At 35.7% G+C, this 21,276-nt stretch overlaps 1 protein-coding gene across 9 annotated transcripts in view; it reads right to left on the bottom strand.

The window, feature by feature from the left end:
• Positions 1 to 21,276, bottom strand: part of RAP1GDS1 (Rap1 GTPase-GDP dissociation stimulator 1) — a 168,081-nt gene that overhangs the window by 141,981 nt on the left and 4,824 nt on the right. For 6 of the 9 annotated variants that reach the window (XM_036255128.1, XM_036255166.1, XM_036255108.1 and 3 more), the window contains exon 2: positions 7,917 to 8,027. In XM_036255128.1, the coding sequence (XP_036111021.1) occupies positions 7,917 to 8,027 (111 nt within the window). Of the gene's footprint in view, positions 1 to 952; positions 1,716 to 7,916; positions 8,028 to 21,276 lie in introns of those variants that run through there. The other 3 variants (XM_036255174.1, XM_036255117.1, XM_036255148.1) reach the window with 2 other exon arrangements.

The following is a 21,276-nucleotide window of genomic DNA, read 5'->3' as shown; positions in this document are numbered from 1 at the left end:
TTCAAATTTAGCAAACTGAAGAGCAGAAGCAGTAACATTTATTAGCTAATGTTAGAAAACCCAGATCCTCCGCCAATGCTTCAGTCACAAACTACAAATACCAATGGAGGTTCATCTCCTTCTGGAGATTGCACATGAGAACTCTTCTTTGCCTCTTATGAAGTACAGTGCTTCAAAACACGTCAGAGGGCAAACAGCACCCAATATTACAGTTATATTCATGTATCTGTTATTAATTTCATGGCGTATGAGACATTTACAGATGGTCTTCTCACTCTTCCAATCAGATTCAAGCCATTTCCCTGATCCCTTTTCTATAAACTCCTGGATAGGAATATATCTGCATAAACACTCTTCAACTTTCTGATTTTCACTAAGCACAAAGACTACACCTTGGAGCTTATGTATTGCTTCTTCCTTAGAATCTAACCTTAGAACAATAAACTTAAGGTTTATTTATTTATTTATTTATTTTGAAATTTGTATGCCCCTATAACCTCTTCCACCTCTAGCCCCAACCCCTGCAATCACCACTGTTGTCAGTGACCATGAGTTCTTTTTTTTGTTTGCTCATTCCCTCTACCCCCCAACACCCCTACCACCACAGCTGTCTGCATGCTCTCTATCCATTATTTTAAATGTCCTCTCCTATACTGAATAACTCGATTATATTTTACAGATGATGATAACGATGATTTTGTTTCGAAGCTGCATTTTCCATCGTATTATACTGGGTGGCACAACTCTTAGAGCTACTTTGATCAGCCACTGCACCCACAACAGAAGAAATCAAGCATTTATAAATAATTGACAAAATTTTTAAATGATATTTTATATGTAATATTTTAAAAATTGTTAATGAGATATTTCGCTTTTTGGTACTTAGTCTTTGAAATCTAGCATACACTTACAGTGCACCTCAATTCAGACTAGCCTCATTTCATATGCTTACCAGCCATGTCAGGGAATGGATGCTATACTTGACAACATGAGTTTAGCAGATTCCTCTGGAACTCTGATGAGCATAGTGTTCCTAGGTTCTTCCAGATTTGAGTATTTATTATAGTTGATATTTACTGAGCACTATGAGTCAATGTGAAATTTCTTATTCCTTGAGTTTACTGAAAATACGCTCCAACACTGAATTGCTTTATATATTACTGATGAGAAGTCTGATACCAATCTGATTTTCTTTCCTTTTAAATAACTTGATCTTTTAGCATGTAGACCCAGAGCATTTTTTCTTCGTACTTATTTTTACCTTTAAATCTAAGTTTTACAACTATTTCTTTGAGTTGACCATTCCAGGTCAATTTTAGCAGGTGCATGGTGGGCCCTTTCAACAGGCAGATTCTGGTCTTTCATTATTTCAGAAAAATTCATAGGTTAAAGTATTAGCGGTTTCATTTTTTTTTCTCCTTAAGAACTCCAATTACATGTATGTTGGATCTTTTTGCCTATCATCTATTTCAATCATTTGTTCACTGATCCTTTATTTTGTCTTCATTCTTCTGCCCATTTTCTTCAATGTTACTTACTAAATTTTCAGCCACCTCTATTCTTCCTTGGAATTTTGGAATTTAGTCTTAATTTCTAAAATAATCCTATCTTTTGCTTCCATTTCTTCTAGTCAAGTCTTAGGTCACATCTTCCTGGTATTTACCCACTTGGGTTCGAAGTTTCTGAATTTCTTACTTCAGGGTTTCTTCTCATATCTGCAAAGATTTAAGGATGTTTAATATATGTCATAATGTTCTCTTACTGATAACTGCTTCATGGTTGCTTTAGATTCTAAAGTTTAGAAGGAAAACTTTTCATAGCTAACATGTTTTTATTCTTATTTTCTGCTTTCTTCCTTATAGCACCTTTATATGTATATCATTTGCAATTTCCTATTCAGTGCGTAATATTTATTTTCCTTAACTAGCAATAAAACTTGTATGCAGTAAAAGTAAAAATTTGGGATGCCTATCTAGGTTTCTTAATTCAAAAGCTCCCTCTTTTGAACTTCAACCAAAGCAGTTATTTTATGGGTTTGTTTTTTTTCTTTCATTTCTACAGACACTTACTTTCCCCCTCTTGCTTCCTTCTTTCCTTCACTACCCACTCCATAAGAGAACAATTTTATCCCTACAGCACTCTCCTGATCTGTTGTCTGGGGTCCTGTGTTCTTTTTAAGTCTCCTCCTTTTGATTTCCCAATAGTCAGTGTTCTAATAGAATCTAAGACCAGATCTTAGTACTCTCCCTCCAAAATAGGACGTTTTCTTTCTAAAGGCAATTTTAATTGTGTACTATCACCCTTGGGCTCCTGGTTCAACCCACTCCCCTCCCACCTTTACCATGTTAGTCTCTGCAGTCTTCACCGAACACTCTCAAAATGGGTTCTGAAGATGAATAGGCTATATTTGTGTATTTATTTCTCTCTCAAATAATCTGTAGTTCTTAGTCTGTCTCCTCTTTATGCTGGAGAAATAGGTTATGGTTGGTTGATTTCATCTGATCTTTGTTGATCAGTATGAAATTTTAGAGAATGTGTGGAAAAATTCAGACTGAGGTGGCTGTCACTATTCTATGACAATCCAGGAGTCTCAATTCATTAAGAATTGTCAATATCTTTTTAGTAGACCATTTTATCTAGTTTACTCTAGTCTCTATTCTTCAAATACTATATGGGGTGGACAAAGGTACATTTATAGTTTGTGAGCATGCAAAACACAGAGTTAATAAAGCTACCGTAATAATCATAAGCGTGTCTTTCCCATCGAATAACTGTAAACCTACCTTTGCCCAACCCCATTTTTACTTAGGAAAAACTGATCCTTTCATCATTTATGATTAGCATCAGTCATAAGCCCTCATGGACAATAAACACAATAACTAAAAGAGCCACATGATACAAAAATATGTTAAGGAAGTGAACAACAATGAATTAGTTTACAAAGGAAACATTACCACTTCTGTGGTGTTCTGGATAACGTAGGATAAAAAAGTGAAATTTGGGCAATTGCTATAAGAGAATTAAGAAAAAAAGATTTTCATTTCTACTAAAACAGTACCAGTCTTCCATGTTCAATGATTGCAGATTTAACATGGCTATTGAAAAACAGTTGATTATAAGTTTTAAAAGCTCTTACTTCAGAAATGATTTTGGTACCTGACAGGTTATCAATTTAGAAATATTAAAAGCACAAGAAGACTAAAAATAATGACAATAAGAAAGTTCTTAGCCCTAGCCTGTTTGGCTCAGCAGTTAGAGCATTGGCCTGCAGACCAGAGAGCCACGGGTTCACTTCCTGCTAAGGGCAAGTAACTTGGTTGCAGTTTGTCCCCACCCCGGTTGGGGTCGTGTGGGTGGCAACCACTCAATGTGTCTATCTTGCATCGCTATTTCTCTCTCTCTCTTCCCCCCTCTCTCCCTCCGGCACTATCTGAAAATAAATGCAAAAATGTCCTCAGGTGAGGATTAAAAAAAAACCAAAGTTCTTACTGTTACAGAAGATTTATAGGGTCATCTACATTAGCAACTTGTGTACATAATTTGCTTTGCTTAGGATTATAACTTTAAAGGGAGCCAAAAATCAATAAAAGGGTTAGGAAATAACCTAAGAATTAAAGAGGCAGATGAGTACTATGAATAAAGCTAGGAATGTGGAATTATATAGTAAACACTTTTTACTTTAAAGACGAGTAAATGTATTCCCTCACAGGGTTGTTCTATAAAAAATAAACGATTATATGACTCATGTATGAAATAGGAATTGTCATCAGGCAATCAGCTAAAACAAAGTTAAAGTACAAAGGTAAAAGAGGCAGTGAGACAGAAAAACAGCCTAATCCTGCAGGAAACGACTTTAAAGCTGTATGGGTTGCCCTGGCCAGTTTGGCTCAGCGGTTAGAGCGTCGGCCTGCGGTCCGGAGAGACCCGGGTTCGGTTCCCGCTAAGGGCACGTGCTTCGGTTGCAGTTTGTCCCCGGCCCTGGTTGGTCGTGCGGGTGGCAGCCACTCGATGTGTCCCTTCACGTCGATGTTTCTCTCTCTCTCTCCCTCCCACTCTATCTGTACAAAAAAATGGAAAAATATCCTCGGGTGAGGATAAAAAAAAAAAAAAAAAAAAGCTGTATGGGTTATCACGCTGGTATTGTTTTTTGGTCCCCCAGAAATGCAAGATGGTCCCCATGCTCTTATTCTGGAAGAGATTTTTTTCTCTTTATTGTTTAGAGAGAGAGGAAGGGGGAGGGAGAGAGAGATAAAGTGATAAAGAGATAAATCGATGAGAGAGAACATCGACTGGCCGCCTCCTGCATGCCCATTGGGAATCTGGCCCACAACCTGGGCATGTGCCCTGATCAGGAATCAAACCGGTGACCTCTTGGTACATGGGTCAACGCTCAACTACTGAGCCATACCGGCCTGGCTAGAACAGATTTTTTATAATGAATGCACTGTTAATTTTTCTTGTCTTTGGGCCTTTGATTTATGATGTGATTCAGATATCATAGTCTCTAAAGACAATTCCTGTCTGAATATTTAGAGATGAAAATAGGTGGCATATTAATTCTCAAGTAAGTATGAAATAGAGTAACCACACTACAATTCAATAAGCATTTACTGAAAATATTCTAACTAGTCTCTGAATCAAAGATTAGAATAAACAGAAGCTGATTTCTTGGCTGGTAGCCTTCACTTATTTACTAAAAACATTTTAAAACTGAGATCTGAAGTATTTATATGAGAAAATGAATGCTTCCATATTAATTTAGATCAGAGATTTACACAAAAGGCTTGCTTAAACAGTTTTCCATAAAATCTAGTAAATATTTAAATATTCTAACTTTTGTCTCTTAAGATTCTGACACATATACTATATTTAAGGTTACCCAAACAAAAAAGAAAGAAAACCACTCTGAAGTCACACATCAAAATAAAAATTCTAATTTCGGATTAAAATCATTTGTAATGTACAATTCAAATATACTAAATTCCACAGTATAAATTTAAAAAGCATAATTATTTTCCTTTCAGAATTATCCTTTCTAATGACAAGTTAGTACATTATAAAATGGAATGTTAAGTTTATTTACCTTTTTTATCTTTATTGCAATTTCCTCCCCCCACCCCCCATTGATACCCTCCCTTCCTCTTCTATAACTTTAAGTTTAGATTACCGTTACACACATTACCATCTTATACTTGGAAAAGTGGAAAAATCATTCCTTCTTAATCATGTGCAATGCAGGTACAAAAAGTGATATATTTAGTTAAAACACTTGACACTAAGGAAGAATTATAAAACTAGAAGGTCTCTATTTTAAAATAAATAACACTACAGATTCACTTAAGTTAGCTGTTTTCTAATTTTACCTTTAAGAGGACAGTAGCAATCAAACAATCACTTTATACAGGGAAGTAAGACCAACTGTAGTATATAAACATCTTACCGGTACTTTTACCTTTTCTTCTCTAAAAGCCAGATGCTAATTTTATAAAATATAACAATAAATACCCATACAATAAACATATCCGTCTATATCTCAAGATTTAAAAAGGTTTATATATCATCTTTTCTTTTAAATAGTAACAATTTGAAACAAATTTTTAAAAGCAAATATTTAAGGCATAATATGTTTTAAAATCTAGCGTCTGGAAACAATTTCATATTCTGTAAACTCAGCAAAAAACTGTACTTTACAAAATTAAGAATTACATTCTAAGTAAACTAAGAGTTTCAATCTAACCTCTGATTCTGCCAGAACAAAGCAAGTTAACATTACAGGGTCTGTTTCCTTATCTTTCAAATGGTGATGATAGTACCTCCTCAAGAGCTATAGGAAAGATTAAATAACAGATACAGTGCAAATTCCAGGGCTCAGTACAGAGTAGGTGCACAATCAATGATAGATATCATTCTTAAGTCAAAGACTCGTCATCTGCACAAATTCCCCCTTTCTTTGAGAAATTCTTTTGTATCAATAGTCTTAGATTTGAGAACACAAATTTTGATATAAATTCTTAAAAAAAACATATTCCCGCCCTGGCCGGTTTTGCTCAGCGGTTAGAGCATCGGCCTGCGGTCCGGAGAGACCCGGGTTCGGTTCCCGCTAAGGGCATGTACTTCGGTTGCAGTTTGTCCCCGGCCCTGGTTGGTCGTGCGGTGGCGGCCACTCAATGTGTCCCTTTCACATCGATGTTTCTCTCTCTCTGTCTCTTCCTCTCTCTCCCTCCCACTCTATCTGTACAAAAAATGGGAAAATGTCCTCGGGTGAGGATAAAAAAAACAAACAAAAACATATTCCCTTTGTTCCCTTCCTGGGGAGTCAATAATTATAAAGGCAGAGTTTATTGTTTTTATTAACATCTTGTGGCTATGTGGCCTTAATATTTGATGATATAGAAGTTCAAGACCATTTTCAATATATGGGCTCCATGAATAAGTCTATAATGGGTCTGAAATTTAACCCAACAATTATATAATTCTTTTCCTTGAATCTGTTCTGTAAAAAGTTATAAACTTTTGTTTCCTTTTTTCATTTCTTTTCCTTTCTCCATCAGTCTCTCCAGGAGAGGATTGAGCAACCCTCTACACATAACAAATGTTATCACCTAATACCCTTCAGTTCTGGGACAAATGATCCATTTAGATAATTCTTTTTTTTTCTAACATAGAGAAAACACAGAGCCATTAAAAACAAAAGATTATAATAAAATAACTCTTCAAAAGATTAACTTGAGATATTCAATTTACCTAGGCTAATTACATGATTAAGTAAATCTACTTATGTAGACATGTGTAAAAATCAGGTCATCGCATGGTTACCAGTCCACTAGAAACTATAGTCTAGGTAGGTGCCCTTGACCGGGAATTGAAACCACGACCCTTATTTAGGTCTGCAAGCTGACACTCTAACCTTTGACAAACCGGCCAGGGCCTGAAAAAGAATTTTCAAAGCTAGCTTTAAAATGTGCTCATAGCCCTGGCTGGTTTGGCTCAGCGGTTGGAGCATCGGCCTGCGGTACAGAGACACCCGGGTTCGGTTCCCGCTAAGGGCACGTACCTTGGTTGCAGTTTGTCCCCGGCCCTGGTTGGTCTTGCGGGTGGCAGCCACTCGATGTGTCCCTTCACATCGATGTTTCTCTCTCTCTCTCTCTTCCTCTCTCTCCCTCCCGCTCTATCTGAACAAAAAAAAAAAAAAAAAAAATGGAAAAACGTCCTCGGGTGAGGAATAAAAAGAAATAAATAAATAAAATGTGCTCTTAGATGAAGACTACTAAAGTCAGTTATTTTAGATTTTTAAATCAGTTTACTAAAAAATAAAACAAATGAAACAATACAACGTGTTTGTCCATGAACAGCTGTATACTTTTTACCTTTAGTATTATTTACCATCTCTCCAAAGATCAAGTTTTACCTCAATTTTAAGGAACTTTCTTGGATGACTACTAGTGGTTCTTTTCAATTAAATCTAAGTATGCACATTATTTCAAAGTAAAATTATTAAAAAGGTGGCCATCAAATCTCAGACAATAATATTAGGTCTTTTAACATCCCTCTGTTTCTTCTCCTTAATCTCCTCACATATAAACACAGTCATTTTTTAAAGAACAAATGTAGGTGTTAAACAAAACAACTATGGTGCTTATCTATTAAGAATGAAATAATGGTCTCTCTCTGGGAATGGTAATACTGTCATCACTACCACCAATCAATTCCTCCTTTCTTCTGTTAACTTGGCTTTTAGTACCTTGGGGGTGGGGATGTGGGGTAGGAGGATGGAACAAGTAAAACAACCTCAGTATTCAGAGATAGGATTCAGAAGAATTCAAGTTATGTGAGTGCAAGTTATGTGATAAACTACAATCAATTTCTGAATGACTGATCCTTTTGTTTGGCATTTGAGTCAACACAATGAAACTTACTATTTTGAGCCAGGGCTTGAAGCAGACAATCCAAGCATCCTTCTAAACTATCCTCAGTTCTGTCAACAGCTGTTATCTTCAGCTTCTTCAAGGTATCACTGAGATTATCTGCTTATAGAAAAAAAAAAGAAAAAGAAATCAGAAACCTCACTAACCACATGGCCATCATAGGCTACATAACAAACAGTTACAACCGGTTTTCAAAGGGCTCTCATTACAGTGAATTAATGTCCACATACATTCCAAAATGACAATAGACTGTACTATAACTAATTTTTTAAATAAAATTGTATCCATTTAAGTCAAACAAGAAATATTCATTCTGTATATATGATAGCATGAACTGTACACAAACTGTTGCAGAACATCTTTTTCAGCATTCTTATACCTTATTATTTAGCTTGTTCAAGAAACTAGCCACGATTAATCGGAAAAAAAACAAAACAAAAAAACACTAAAGTTCCACAAAATAATTTTACAGGTTTGTAAATATTCTGTTTATTTTACACTTCCTCTGTTGTATCTTAAAGACATAAAATGAAAATGAAGGTTTAGAAATGCTTCAAAATAACACAACATAAAATAATACAAAGTCTGATAACTATGTAAACTACTTTAACACTGCCATTTGAAAAACAAATCAAAATACTGCTTTAAGCCAAAACATGTACATTTTAGATTATAAAACTATGCTCACCTCCTAAATTATATTTGGATTCCTCCAGAACACAGATTATCAAAACCTCTTTACATTACTCAAACTGATTCAGAATCTCAAACAGGTTTCTTTTTTTAACCCATCACCAGGGATATGCTTTATTGATTTTTAGAGAGAGGAAGAGAGAAACATTGATCAGTTGACTCCCATACATGCTCTGACCAGGGATCGAATCCTCAACTTAGGTTATGTGCCCTGATAAAGAATAGAACCCACAACCTTTCAGTATACAGGGTGATTGATGCTCCAACCAAGAGAGCTACAAGGCCAGGGCTCACATAGGTCTTTTTATTTGCACATCAATTATTTCTACTTATATTCAACATACTATCATTTAAAACCGAGATTTAAGGTTTTAGTAATTTATTTAAATCTAACAATTATAAAACTATTATGTTACATATTTTAATAAAAAAACAACACGCTTATTAAAAAAGATGGTATTTCAAATTTTTTAATTGAATTTATTGGGCTGAGATTGGTTAATAAAATTCTATAGGTTTCAAGTGTACAATTCTATAATGCAACATCAGTATACAGCATTGTGTCACCACCTCCTTCCAACACCATATATTTTACCCCTATGACCCATTTCTACTCCCCTTTCCCTCTGGTAACCATTGCTCTGTTGTCTAAGTCCATGAGTTTCTGTCTGTCTGCCTTCTTTGTTCATTTGTTACTTTCCATTTTATATTCAACATATGAGTGAAATCTAATGGTTATTGACTTTTCCTGTCTGACTTGTTTAACTTAGCATGATATTCTCAAGATCCATTCATGCTGTCACAAAAGGCAGTATTTCACCTTTTCTATTGACTGAGTAATATTCCATTGTATGTATGTACCACACTGAAAAAGATGGTATTTTTTTTCTACAAATCTACCTAATTACCTAATGTCTGCCATAATAGAAGACAGTGGATTCACATATTGCTTCTGTACTCAATTTTTTAAATTTGTTTTGGTTGAGTAGATAAAGAAAATTTAGCCTCATCATACACAAACATAGTTAAAAATATGTATTCTAATATGAGAATTATAATCATGGATAGTCTTAGATACCACACCAAAATATAACAAGTGGTAATTTTTTAAAGGGTAGTTGCCATGTAAAATCTGAAACAATATTAATGAATATTTTCAACTCTTACATTAAAATCCATTGGTTTCTTACACTTTGAATCTTTTATGCATGCAAGATATTTATCATCATATCAGCATTTGGTCATTAAAAAATTAGATAAGACTTATTTATGCATACCTTTCAAATACTGACACATTTCATTTTAAAATACCACATTTGTTAATATAACCAATCTTATTAAAAGACGTTAAGTGTCCAGTTCAAGGTGATACAAATTTTCCAAAATTCTATTTTTATTTTTAAAAAACTCAAACTTTTGATCACTGAAAAAAATTTTTCTACAGAGAGTTGTTTTCCTTACATGGCAAATTAACCTCATTCATTTATGAGAAAAGGTCTGCCAAATATGAAAAACCAGTTTGTCTGACAGTTCTTTCAAATAAAGTGTTATTATTCCATGGAAAAAAGAGTACCTCAGTCAGCTCAAAACTCAAGCAGTTACACAACTGTTTATCTTCAAAATAACCACCAGACTTTGTAATGTAATAAAAGTGTTTTATGTATTTTATATATATTTCATCAAATAGAATATTTTTCATTTATACACAAATTCCTGCTTCATTATGGACATTCTTAAATGAAACTGGTATGTTTTACTTCAAGAACTTGATGGTGAAGAATCAATACTATAACTACTAGCACAGTTTGGTACTACTATCACCCAGATTCACAAAGACTAAAGCATTGGCAGTTTTTTATCCACAACTGCTTTTGCACCATTATCAGTACAAATGTCAACAGTGATAAAGACAAATGATGTCTTGATGGTATTATGCAGAGTTTTGACCTCATAGACACCCTAATAGGATACCAAGGACCCCTAGGATTGCTGCTCTGATATTAAAATTTCAGGCATTTTCTCATAAAAAGGAAGAAAATTTCACCCTTTATTAGACAGCATGGATGGACCTGGAGAACATTATGCTAAGTGAACAAGCCTGTCAGAGAAAGACAAGTACCACATTATCTTACTCATATGTGGAAATTAATGAACAAATTGAACTACTAAGCGAAATAGAGACAAACTCAGAGAGAGCAGGCAGACGGTTCTGATGGGGGGTGCAGTTGTAAAGGGTGGTGGACAAATTGGGAAAAAAAGAGAGAAAGAAAAAGAACTCATGGACATGAAAAGTGGTGACTGTGGAGGGGAGGGGGTAGCAGAGGAGGGCATAGAGGGGACAAATGGTGACAGACAGATAGATACATAAATAAATTTCAGGCATTTTCTTACTTCAAAGTAAGGTATACATTTTAATATACTTCTGTGGATTGCCAGCTCATGACAATTCTAAATATATGATGGAGTTCTCTGTTAGAAAAAGAGAAATAATTTTCCATGTCAACCCAAGAAAAAATAGCCTTAAAAATGTACATCAAATAACACAAACATGCTCTACAGATATCTAGTACAACCACTGACTAAGCTAGCAAACCTAAACCTACACTTTATTAAGAATCCCAAGGTATCATTCACAACCAAGGTTAGTATTTATTTCCTTAGAAGGAGCTAGTTTTGAGAAGCTGATCTTTTTCTGAATAAGAAAACTATATTTAAATGTAGCTCTGCTATAAACTAAAAAAAGTTGTAGATGCCCAGTTGGTGTGGCTCAGTGATTGAGCATCGACTCATGGACCAAGAGGTCACCAGGTTCAATTCCTGGCCAGGGCACATGCCTGGGTTTCGAGATCAATCACTAATGGGGGACATGCAGGAGGAAGCTGATTAATGTGTCGTCTCACTGATGTTTCTATCTTTCTCTCCTTCTCCCTTCCACTCTCTCAAAAAATCAATAAAAATATATTTTTTTAAAATTGTAGGGCTTAATATCTCAGATATACTTGTTTAATCTTATTAAATAGGTATTAAGTTGATTTTTCTAAAATAAAGTATAAATAATATCTAAGTTTATATTATTTTAACTGATTGATTTTAGAGAGAAAGGAAGGGGGTGGGCGAGGTAGGAGAGAGGGAGAAAGAAGGGGAAAGAAGGAAGAAGGGGAGAGAGAAGGGGAAAGAGGGAGAGAAACACTGATTTGTTGTGTCATTAATTTATGCATTCATTGGTTGCTTCTTGTATGTGCCCTGACCAGGAATTGAACCCCTAACCTTGGCATATTGGGACAATGCTCTAACCACCTGAGCTACCCAGCCAGGGCCAGAGTTCATATTACTAAAATAAAAAGTAGCTATCACAACATTGAGAATAAAATAAGCCTTATAATGTTAGTCAAATCATATCAATTAATCAAAACTATCAGTAAGCCCTGGTCAGTTTGGCTCAGCGGTTAGAGCATCGGCCTGCGGTCCGGAGAGACCCGGGTTCGGTTCCCGCTAGGGGCACGTGCTTCGGTTGCAGTTTGTCCCCGGCCCTGGTTGGTCGTGCGGGTGGCAGCCACTCGATGTGTCCCTTCACGTCGATGTTTCTCTCTCTCTCTCTCCCTCCCACTCTATCTGTACAAAAAATGGAAAAATATCCTCGGGTGAGGATAAAAAAAAAAAAAAAAAAAAAAAAAAAAAACTATCAGTAAATAAAAGCCATTAAAACTTACTTAATACTATCCATATTGGCACCTGGGTCCACTTTAAATTATTTCCGTTCCTTTATACCATCCCTAATGTTCCTTGCTTGCCATCCCTTCCTCATCCACTCTCAACCTAGATGTCACCACCCCAAGGATCATCTTTGCCCATTCTACTCTTCATTAACCCTCCAGGGTCATGTTCTATCACTGCATCCAACCTTCACAGCATTATTCAGTTTCTAATACTTAAAAAAAAATTTTTAATATATACTCCCACTTTATATTGTATGGGGAATCTTGTTAGTTCCAGTAGTCCCCCACTTATCTGCGGGTTCACTTTTCATGGTCTCAGTTACCTGTGGTCAGCCACAGTCCAAAAATACTAAATAGCAAATTCCCAAAATACACCATTCATAAGTTTTAAATTGCACCCCATTCTGAGCAGCATGGTGGAATCTTGTGCCTTCCGACTCAGTCCCACCCTGGACATGAATCATCCCTTCGTCCAGCTATCCATGCTGTATGCTCCCCATCCATTATTCACTTAGTGCCCATCTTGGTTATCAGATCCACTGTCATGGTACCACAGTGCTTGTTTCAAGGAATCATTTTACTTAATGCCCCCAAAGTGCAAGAATAGTGGTGCTAGAAATTCAGATGTGCCAAAGAGAAGCCCTAAAGGGCTTCCTTTAAGTGAAAGGTAAGTATAGTGCATGATACTTTGATAGAGACTACATTCACATTTATTAGAGTATATTGTTGTAATTGTTCTATTTTATTATTAGTTATTGTTGTATGTGCCTAAATCATAAATTAAATTTTATCATAGATATGTATGTACAGGAAAAAACATAGCATATATAGGGTTCAGTACTACCCTGGGTTTCAGGTATCCACTGGGGAGTCTTGGAACATACCTACTCAGATGTATACTATATAGTGATTGCACTATACCTATCACTTGGTACACAGGAGGTACCCAGTAAACATTTGTTAAGTTAACTAAGAGAATGAAATTCTCATTTGCAGAAAGGTGTTAGGCTATCTTCATTTAACATGATAGAAAAACTCAGTAAACATTTATTTCTTAGGTAGTTCTCACTTTGATGAGTTTTAATAGTAATCTATTTCTTCCTGAGACAGTTATCTTTAAGGATTTGTAACTACTCCAATTATTACTGTTACAAAACAAACCACCCCAAACTTAGTGACATAAAACAAAAGCCATTTTACTGTGCTCAGCATCCTCTGAACCAGGAATTCACAAAGGGCACATTGAGGATGGCGTCTCTGCTCCACCAAGTCTGGAGTCTCGATGCAGTCTCAAAGTCCAGCGGTGTCTCTGGAGTGAGTCAGTGGCTGAGGCTGGCTGGCATCATCAGAATCATCTGATAGTTCATTCACTCACATGTCTGGTGATTGGCCTGGAAGGACTTCAGTGCTAGGATTGACCACCTAAGATCTTATGCCTGGTTTGGTTTGGTTTCCCCACAGCACAGTAGCTTCAGGCCTTCAGACTTGTCAGTGCTCCAAGCAAGCAGGCCAGTGTCCCAACAAACAAGGTGAAACACTGCCTTTGAATAATGAGCCTAAGAAATCACACAGCCTCACTGCAGCATTCTATTGGTTACCAGTCACAAGCATGCTCAAATCCCACCTCTTAAAGGAAGTAGCAAGTTTTAGAAAAGTATGTGGGGCAAGAGATATCGTTTTGGGCAATATTTGGAAAACATAATCTGCTTAAATTACTTCATACTCACTACATGATTTAGTTAAAATAATTCAAGTAGCACTATATCCTTTGATTGGTTTTAACCCTCAATATAAAATAACTTTTCCCCCAAATGACTATGACTATATTTTCAGCCCTGAAAATAGAAATTAAATTTTTTATGGATAACCCTGGCTGGGTAGCTCAGATGGTTAGAGCATCATCCCGACATACTAAGGATACAGGTTCAATCTCTGGTCAAGACACATATAAGAATCAACCACTGAATACATACATAAGTGGAATAACAAATCAAAGTTTCTCTCCCCCCACCTCTAAAATCAATTTTCAAATTTTATATGGATATTATTTTATACAATATTTATAACCACCTTGTGAAACAGGTGTTATTGTATGTATTTTAATACATGAGAATGTTGAATTCAGAAGCTGAATAACTTGCCCAGAAAGATAAGTGCCAAAGTTGAGATAAATCCAGACACGTGTCTGCAAAGTCCAAGATCTTTCCACCCAACAGGCAGTTTGCACAATACCATCTTAAATAAAACTCATGCAGAGCTCATGCATATCAGAACTGTGCAAAGCAAGGACTACCTGGTTCTTGCTTTATATACATGTAAGTTCTTCAAGAATAAATTTATAGCCCGACCGGTGTGGCTCAGTGGCTGAGCATCGACCCATGCAACAAGACGTCACTGGTTTAATTCCCAGTCAGGTCACATGCTCAGATTATGGCCCCGATCCCCACTGGGGGCATTCAAAAAGCAGCCAATTGATGTTCTCGCTCATTGATGTTTCTCTCTCTCCCTTCCTCTCTCTCTCTAAAAATCAAGAGAAAAAGAAAATAAAAAAGAATTTATAACTCAACAATATCAGATAGTTGTACTAGCTAACAACTGTCTATAACTAGACAGTTACAATAAAAATGTTACAAAAAAAAAAAAACACCTCACAATGAAATGTAACAGGGAGCACTCTGCCACAGTTATCTCAAGGATGGTACAGTGCTGGGTACATACTCTAGCTTTCAGTAGTGTTTAACTGATTAATTAAATGAATTCTAGAGGAAAATTCCAGATCATTATAAATAATAAGCACTTATGTATTTCAAGAAGCTGTACTAGGTGCTAAAAAGCTAAATAGGATCTATCCTATCATTTAAATTCTTAGGTGTCTGTGTTTCTCCTTCAAGAATTAGGGTCTTGCCCTGGCTGGTTTGGCTCAGCGGTTAGAGCGTCCGCCTGCGGTCCCGAGAGACCCGGGTTTGGTTCCCGCTAAGGGCATGTACCTCGGTTGCAGTTTGTCCCCGGCCCTGGTCGGTCGTGCGGGTGGCAGCCACTCAATGTGTCCCTTTCACATCGATGTTTCTCTCTCTCTCTCTTCCTCTCTCTCCCTCCCACTCTACCTGAACAAAAAAAAAAAAAAGTGTCCTCGGGTGAGGATTTAAAAAAAAAAAAAAAGAATTAGGGTCTTATCTGCATCTATTATTCATTTCTGTTATTCTTCATTTACCAGTCAGAAGTGAAGCTTTTAAAAAAGCAGAAAATGTGACTACTTGCATTACCTATTTTTTTCACTTTCCGTAATGCCTAATATGGTCGTCTCTATTTCTGATTTGACTGCCTGTGCTAAGTTCAAACCATATAAAAGCCAGAAATGTGACACAGTGGACAGTTATTCTTTCTTGGAGCTTAAAACGACCCTCTCCCAAAAAGCATTCTTGCACACAAAAGGAAATTAAGTTTAAAAGATGCTCATGTCTTTGTTCTAAATAATTTTCTGTCTTTGTTCTAAATAATTTTGTTTTTAAGGCCAAATACCTTAAAACTCTAAAGACAAACATCTGTAATTCCCTGGAGGATAAATATATCAATGTAAGCTTTGCATTTTAATAATGAGCAGTCAGTCTCGCCCTGGCCGGTTTGGCTCAGCGGTTAAAGCTCGGCGGTTAAAGCGAAGGCCTGCGGTCCTGAGAGACCTGGGTTCGGTTCCCGCTAAGGGCGCGTACCTCGGTTGCAGTTTGTCCCCAGCTCTGGGAATTGAACCAGGACCTCTCAGTCCATGGGACCACACTCATTCCACTGGCCGGGCTGTTAAATAAATTTTAAAAAATAATTTAAAATCATAGAGTTTTATATTTAACCATAGAGTTTCTCTCTCTCTCTCTGTTCCTCTTTCTCCCTCCCACTCAACCTGAACAAAAAATGGAAAAATGTCCTCGGGTGAGGATAAAAAAATAATAATAATAATGAGCAGTCTCATCTTTTATACTGGATTTACTTAAGAAATTTTTTCAGAAGAATTAAAGAAAATAGTTTTTATCAAATTTGTTGATAAAATAAATTGATTCTTGGTTTGTTTTCTGACTATGAAAAACAAAACCTTCACACATAAATTAGAGAACTCCCTAGATATTTAGAATTACTTTATAAATTTATATAATTCTTTAAATATAATTTTGTTAAATAAATTTTTATAAATGTTTTTATTGATTTATTTTTTAGAGAGAGGAGGGAGAGATAGTAACATCTATGTGAGAGACAAAGATCAATTGGCTGCCCCCTGCACACCCCCTACTGGGGATTGAGCCTGCAACCGGAGAATGTGCCCTGACTGGGAATTGAACCAGGACCTCTCAGTCCATGGGACCACACTCATTCCACTGGCCGGGCTGTTAAATAAATTTTAAAAAATAATTTAAAATCATAGAGTTTTATATAATTATTTAAATACTTTTATATAATACCTATGTTCAAAAATGCTTTCTAATATATAAGAAAATAATAGTCTCTACAAACAATCCAGCAGCCCTGCTCTTGGATGAATTTTAAACTGCCATGTCAGCATGTTCCCTTAAAAGTATGTTTAATTCTCAAGGGCCAAAATAAAAAAGGAAAGAAAAAATACAACAGACCTTGGTTTAGGGCTAAGTCTTTATTAGGTAACTAAGCTTGAAGGCTTCCACATTATAATTTATAATGATTCCCTATGAAATGGGCCCTCCTCTACCTTCCTACCTTCCATTTTTATTTGAAATCTATTCCTTGATTTTTATTCAATAATAATGACAATATTTTAAGAATATACATGAAGTGAAGATTTAAAGAGCTTAAGTGATTTGTCAAGGGCAAGTAAATTATGGAAGACAAGATTCTATCCTCTCTATATACTTTTAAATATTTTTATTGATTTTTAGAGAGAGAAGAAAGGAGAGGGAGAAAGTGAAACATTGATGTGAGAACAGAACATTGAGTGGCTGCCTCCTGCGCGCCCCCTAGTAGGGGTGGGAATTGACCCCAAAACCTGGGCATGTGCCCAGACTGAAAACAGAACAGGCAACCTTTTGGCACATGGGATGACGCCCAACCAACTGAGCCACACCAACCAGGGCTATCCTCTATCTTTCAATTTCTTATATCATTCTGGTCAACTGAAATTGAGTGTAAAGATGATTGATGACCTGCCTTAGCTGGTTTGGCTCAGCAGTCAGAGCATCGGCCCACGGACCAGAGAGTCCCGGGTTCGGTTCCCACTGAGGGCACATACCTTGGTTGCAGTTCGTCCCCAGCCCCTGTTGGGCTTGTGTGGGTGGCAACCAGTCTATCTGTCTCTCTCACATGGATGTCTCTCTCTCTTCCTCCTCTCCCTCCTGCTCTATCTGAAGATAAATGCAAAAATGTCCTCGGGTAATGATACCAAAAAAAAAAAAAAAGAAAGAAAGAAAGATGATTGATGACCATATATAGCATATATATCACTCATTAATACTCTATTTGCTCTTGGAGGGATTTGATTTTGCAGTTTCTGAGATTTCTCCTAAAGTTTCTGAATTACTAAGGAGTTAAATGTATTTGAAATTGTGGTAAATTGAACTTATATTACTTTTTGAAAATTAGCACATTTATTCTAAACCTAAGAAATTACTGTGAAAATTAAATCAGGCAACTAGATAAGAGCAATCATTCCTTCATGTATCATCTATACCTGTGTCCACATTATGACAGTTGAGTAAAGGCAGAAACCATATGTGGCACTCACACAGCTGTTCCCTGGGGCTTGATGCTTTACAAATTGCAGTGACATAGCATGAATGTCCAGTATTTCAAATACCATGCAGCATTGTCATGTCACAACATTTCATTTTCACTATGATGTCAAAACAAATAACAAAAAGTATACTTCAAATGTCATATATTTAAAGTGGTATATGGATTACTTTATTATTGAATGAGATGAAAACTATTATTATCATGCAATGAAACTACAGCTATGCTAGAAAAATACTACATCTACATTACCAGACAAAGCATTCATCATATTTATAATTCAAATAAAAGTAATCAGAGAAATTAGAAAATATAAAGTATCTTTTCACAGTAGAATTTCTTCAAGAAGGGAGGGAAGGGGAGAGAAGGGGAGGGGAGAAGGAAGGAAAGAAAAGAAAAGAAAATGAAGCTACAATGTAAATTTCTTTGGCTCCTTTGTTAGCCAAGCAAGGAAAGGTGCTTACTCACTGTGAGTTAATTAAACTTTATTTTAACTACATCAACCAAAGAAATATTTTGGGGGAGAGTTGGGGGAGACAGAAGTCTTGTTTAAGAATAGCCTTTCAAAGGGGGAAAAAAAAAAAAAAAAGAATAGCCTTTCAATGGAAATAGCTGCTTGAAGAAGTGAGGTCACTGGGAACAATATCAATATTCAACGAAAAAACAAACAAACAAAAAAAAAAAAACCCAAGGTAAATTATTTTGAGAGGTTTCTTGGTTCTTGATGACCTGGCAGATATGCATGATATTGCTTAGTATAGTTATTTTTGATAAGTCAATGCTGAGCATAAAGTGACTGAAGAATTAACTTCTATAGAGTCTGCATAGAACAATATGCAAGAATATTTTCAAAGTTGAGAAAATATCAATTCAGTACAACCTGAAGTGGAATCTGCTAAGATGTGTTACAACTGATGATGGTAAAAATATGAGAGGAACAAAAAAAGACTTAGTTTAATAAATTTACAAAGCTTCTTAAAAATGTAAGATGTTGAAAGTCTATGGTCCTTCATTATTATACAGCAAACTATCATGTATTATCCAAATGGTAGTATCAACTTCATTCAACCTCAAGATACAATCGTCGTCAGTTGTGTGCACTTTGATAAGAAATAGAGATTGAATATCCTGACTTGCCTCATTATAGAGTAGTTTAATGGCTTAGATAGTATAGCATTTTACTGTGATTTTTTTTGCGGGGGGAGGCTCAAGAGTGAGATTAAAATTTCTGAACAATAAAAAACAAAAGCCTTCAACCGCTATTATAAAACAATGAATGGCTTTGGGAATGAGACTTTGTGGCACAAAATATTAACATGATAGTCCCAAAGGAGTGGATTTTCCTTCTCCCCTCCGCCTGATGTTCATGAGTATTAAAAATGTATTACCATTTATTAAGAAATAATGATATCGCCTGGCCAGTGTAGCTCAATGGATTGAGCATCATCCCACAAACTGAGAGGTCCCAGTTCTATTCCCAGTCAGGGCACATGCCAGGGTTTCCAGCTCAATTCCCAGTAGGGGGCGTGAAGGAGGCAGCCAATCCATGTTTCTGTCTCACACCTATGTTTCCATGTCCTCTCCCTTTTTCTCTACAAAATCAATTTTAAAAAATTAAAAAATATATATATATAGATATCAGTTATATTTACCTTTACTGTTTTTAATATTTTTTTAATTTAATGTTAATCCTGTCAACAATTCTCTGCAGTGGGTGACACTATCCTTATTTTGACTCAGAGAATTACATAATTTATCCAAGGGGAAGCAATTCAGTCTCTAAAATCCTGTTTAAGAGCCTTGGTTCTCAGTTTGCATAAGAATCACCTGGAGAGCGTACTAGGAAAAAAATTACTGGGCCCACCCTCAGATATTCTGATTCAGTAGGTGTAGGGTGAGTCAAAAATTTGCTTTGTCAAGACATTCCCAGATGCTGCTGCACTCTGAATAGCACAAACCACTGTAGAGCGTAAGTATGCAAAACCTTTTACATAAGGACCAGATAAGTATTTTAGGCTTTCTGCTGGCCAAGAGGCAAAATCAAAGATATTATACAGATAAAACAGAAAATATGTATGATGAGAGAAAAAAACTATCCACAAATTTTTTATTGCTAAAATTCAGGATATAACATTAATTAAAAACTGTAATTCTTTTTTTTTTGAGATAGCATTTTATTTATTTGGGGTTCAGTGTTACCCTATTATCATAATGGACTGCAGATTGTATGTGTTAATGCAGACTGCAATGTGATTTTATGGACTTTATCTTTGAAACCTGTTTTCACACAGGTAAGTATTGCCATTAGTCCACAGGCATGTATTTTAATGAGCATATTCAATGTATGGAAGGCATTTGCATAATTATTTTAGATGCTTCCTTAATATTTGTCCATTAGCATGCTGTTACACTGCACATTAACTACTTCCAATTGAAAGTTAGGTAGAAGTTCCTAAACTGCATAGTTATGCATTTAGATATATGGAAGTTTCCTCTGCACTTGAAACCAGATTTGAAAAAATGCTGGAACTGTAGAACAGCTAACAAAATATGTCTGTTGCAAATCTGTATATTCATGGATATCCTGCTTCTTGCTTTAACTTTTGATAGCAAAAAAAGCTTATGAATAATATTGATTATTTGTAATTCAAACAATCTTATCCAAGTGACTTAAGATAGTATGAATTTCCCATACATGCAGTTTTGCCCTGATTTTCAGGGCAAATTCTAGAAAATAGTAGTATTAGAGATTTCAGAATAGAATTCTCCCAAGAATAGTGAATTTAGCCTTTCTCCCACATGGAAAAAAAAAAAATGGGCATATACAAAACAGATATAATGCTAAAATAAGAAAAATTATTGAACCAGTCAATCTATCATCATGCTAGTTTCAAAAAAATAATTTTAGTGATTACCAGCTTACAAAAAATATTTTATCACTGTATTTTGACTTGTAAAGTACTATTTTTTACTATTTATCCATGAAACCATTCTTGGACTTAAAAACACAAGGAAAAAAGACATCTATATTGCTAAATACATATAGAGAACAAAACTTCAAGAATTAAGAGTAAAATTAAAGACATACATATAACTAGAGAAATTCCAAATTCACAAAGTCTAATTAGTCAATAAAGAAGGATAAAACCATCGGTAAAGAATATCCTTTATGCAAAATGCCATGTAAATTTATAAAA

This window comes from Molossus molossus, unplaced genomic scaffold (genome assembly GCF_014108415.1).
Source record: "Molossus molossus isolate mMolMol1 unplaced genomic scaffold, mMolMol1.p scaffold_m16_p_1, whole genome shotgun sequence".
NCBI lineage: Eukaryota > Metazoa > Chordata > Mammalia > Chiroptera > Molossidae > Molossus > Molossus molossus.
Note: the sequence above shows the minus strand (reverse complement) of the source record. Positions and strands in the feature narration are given on the sequence as shown.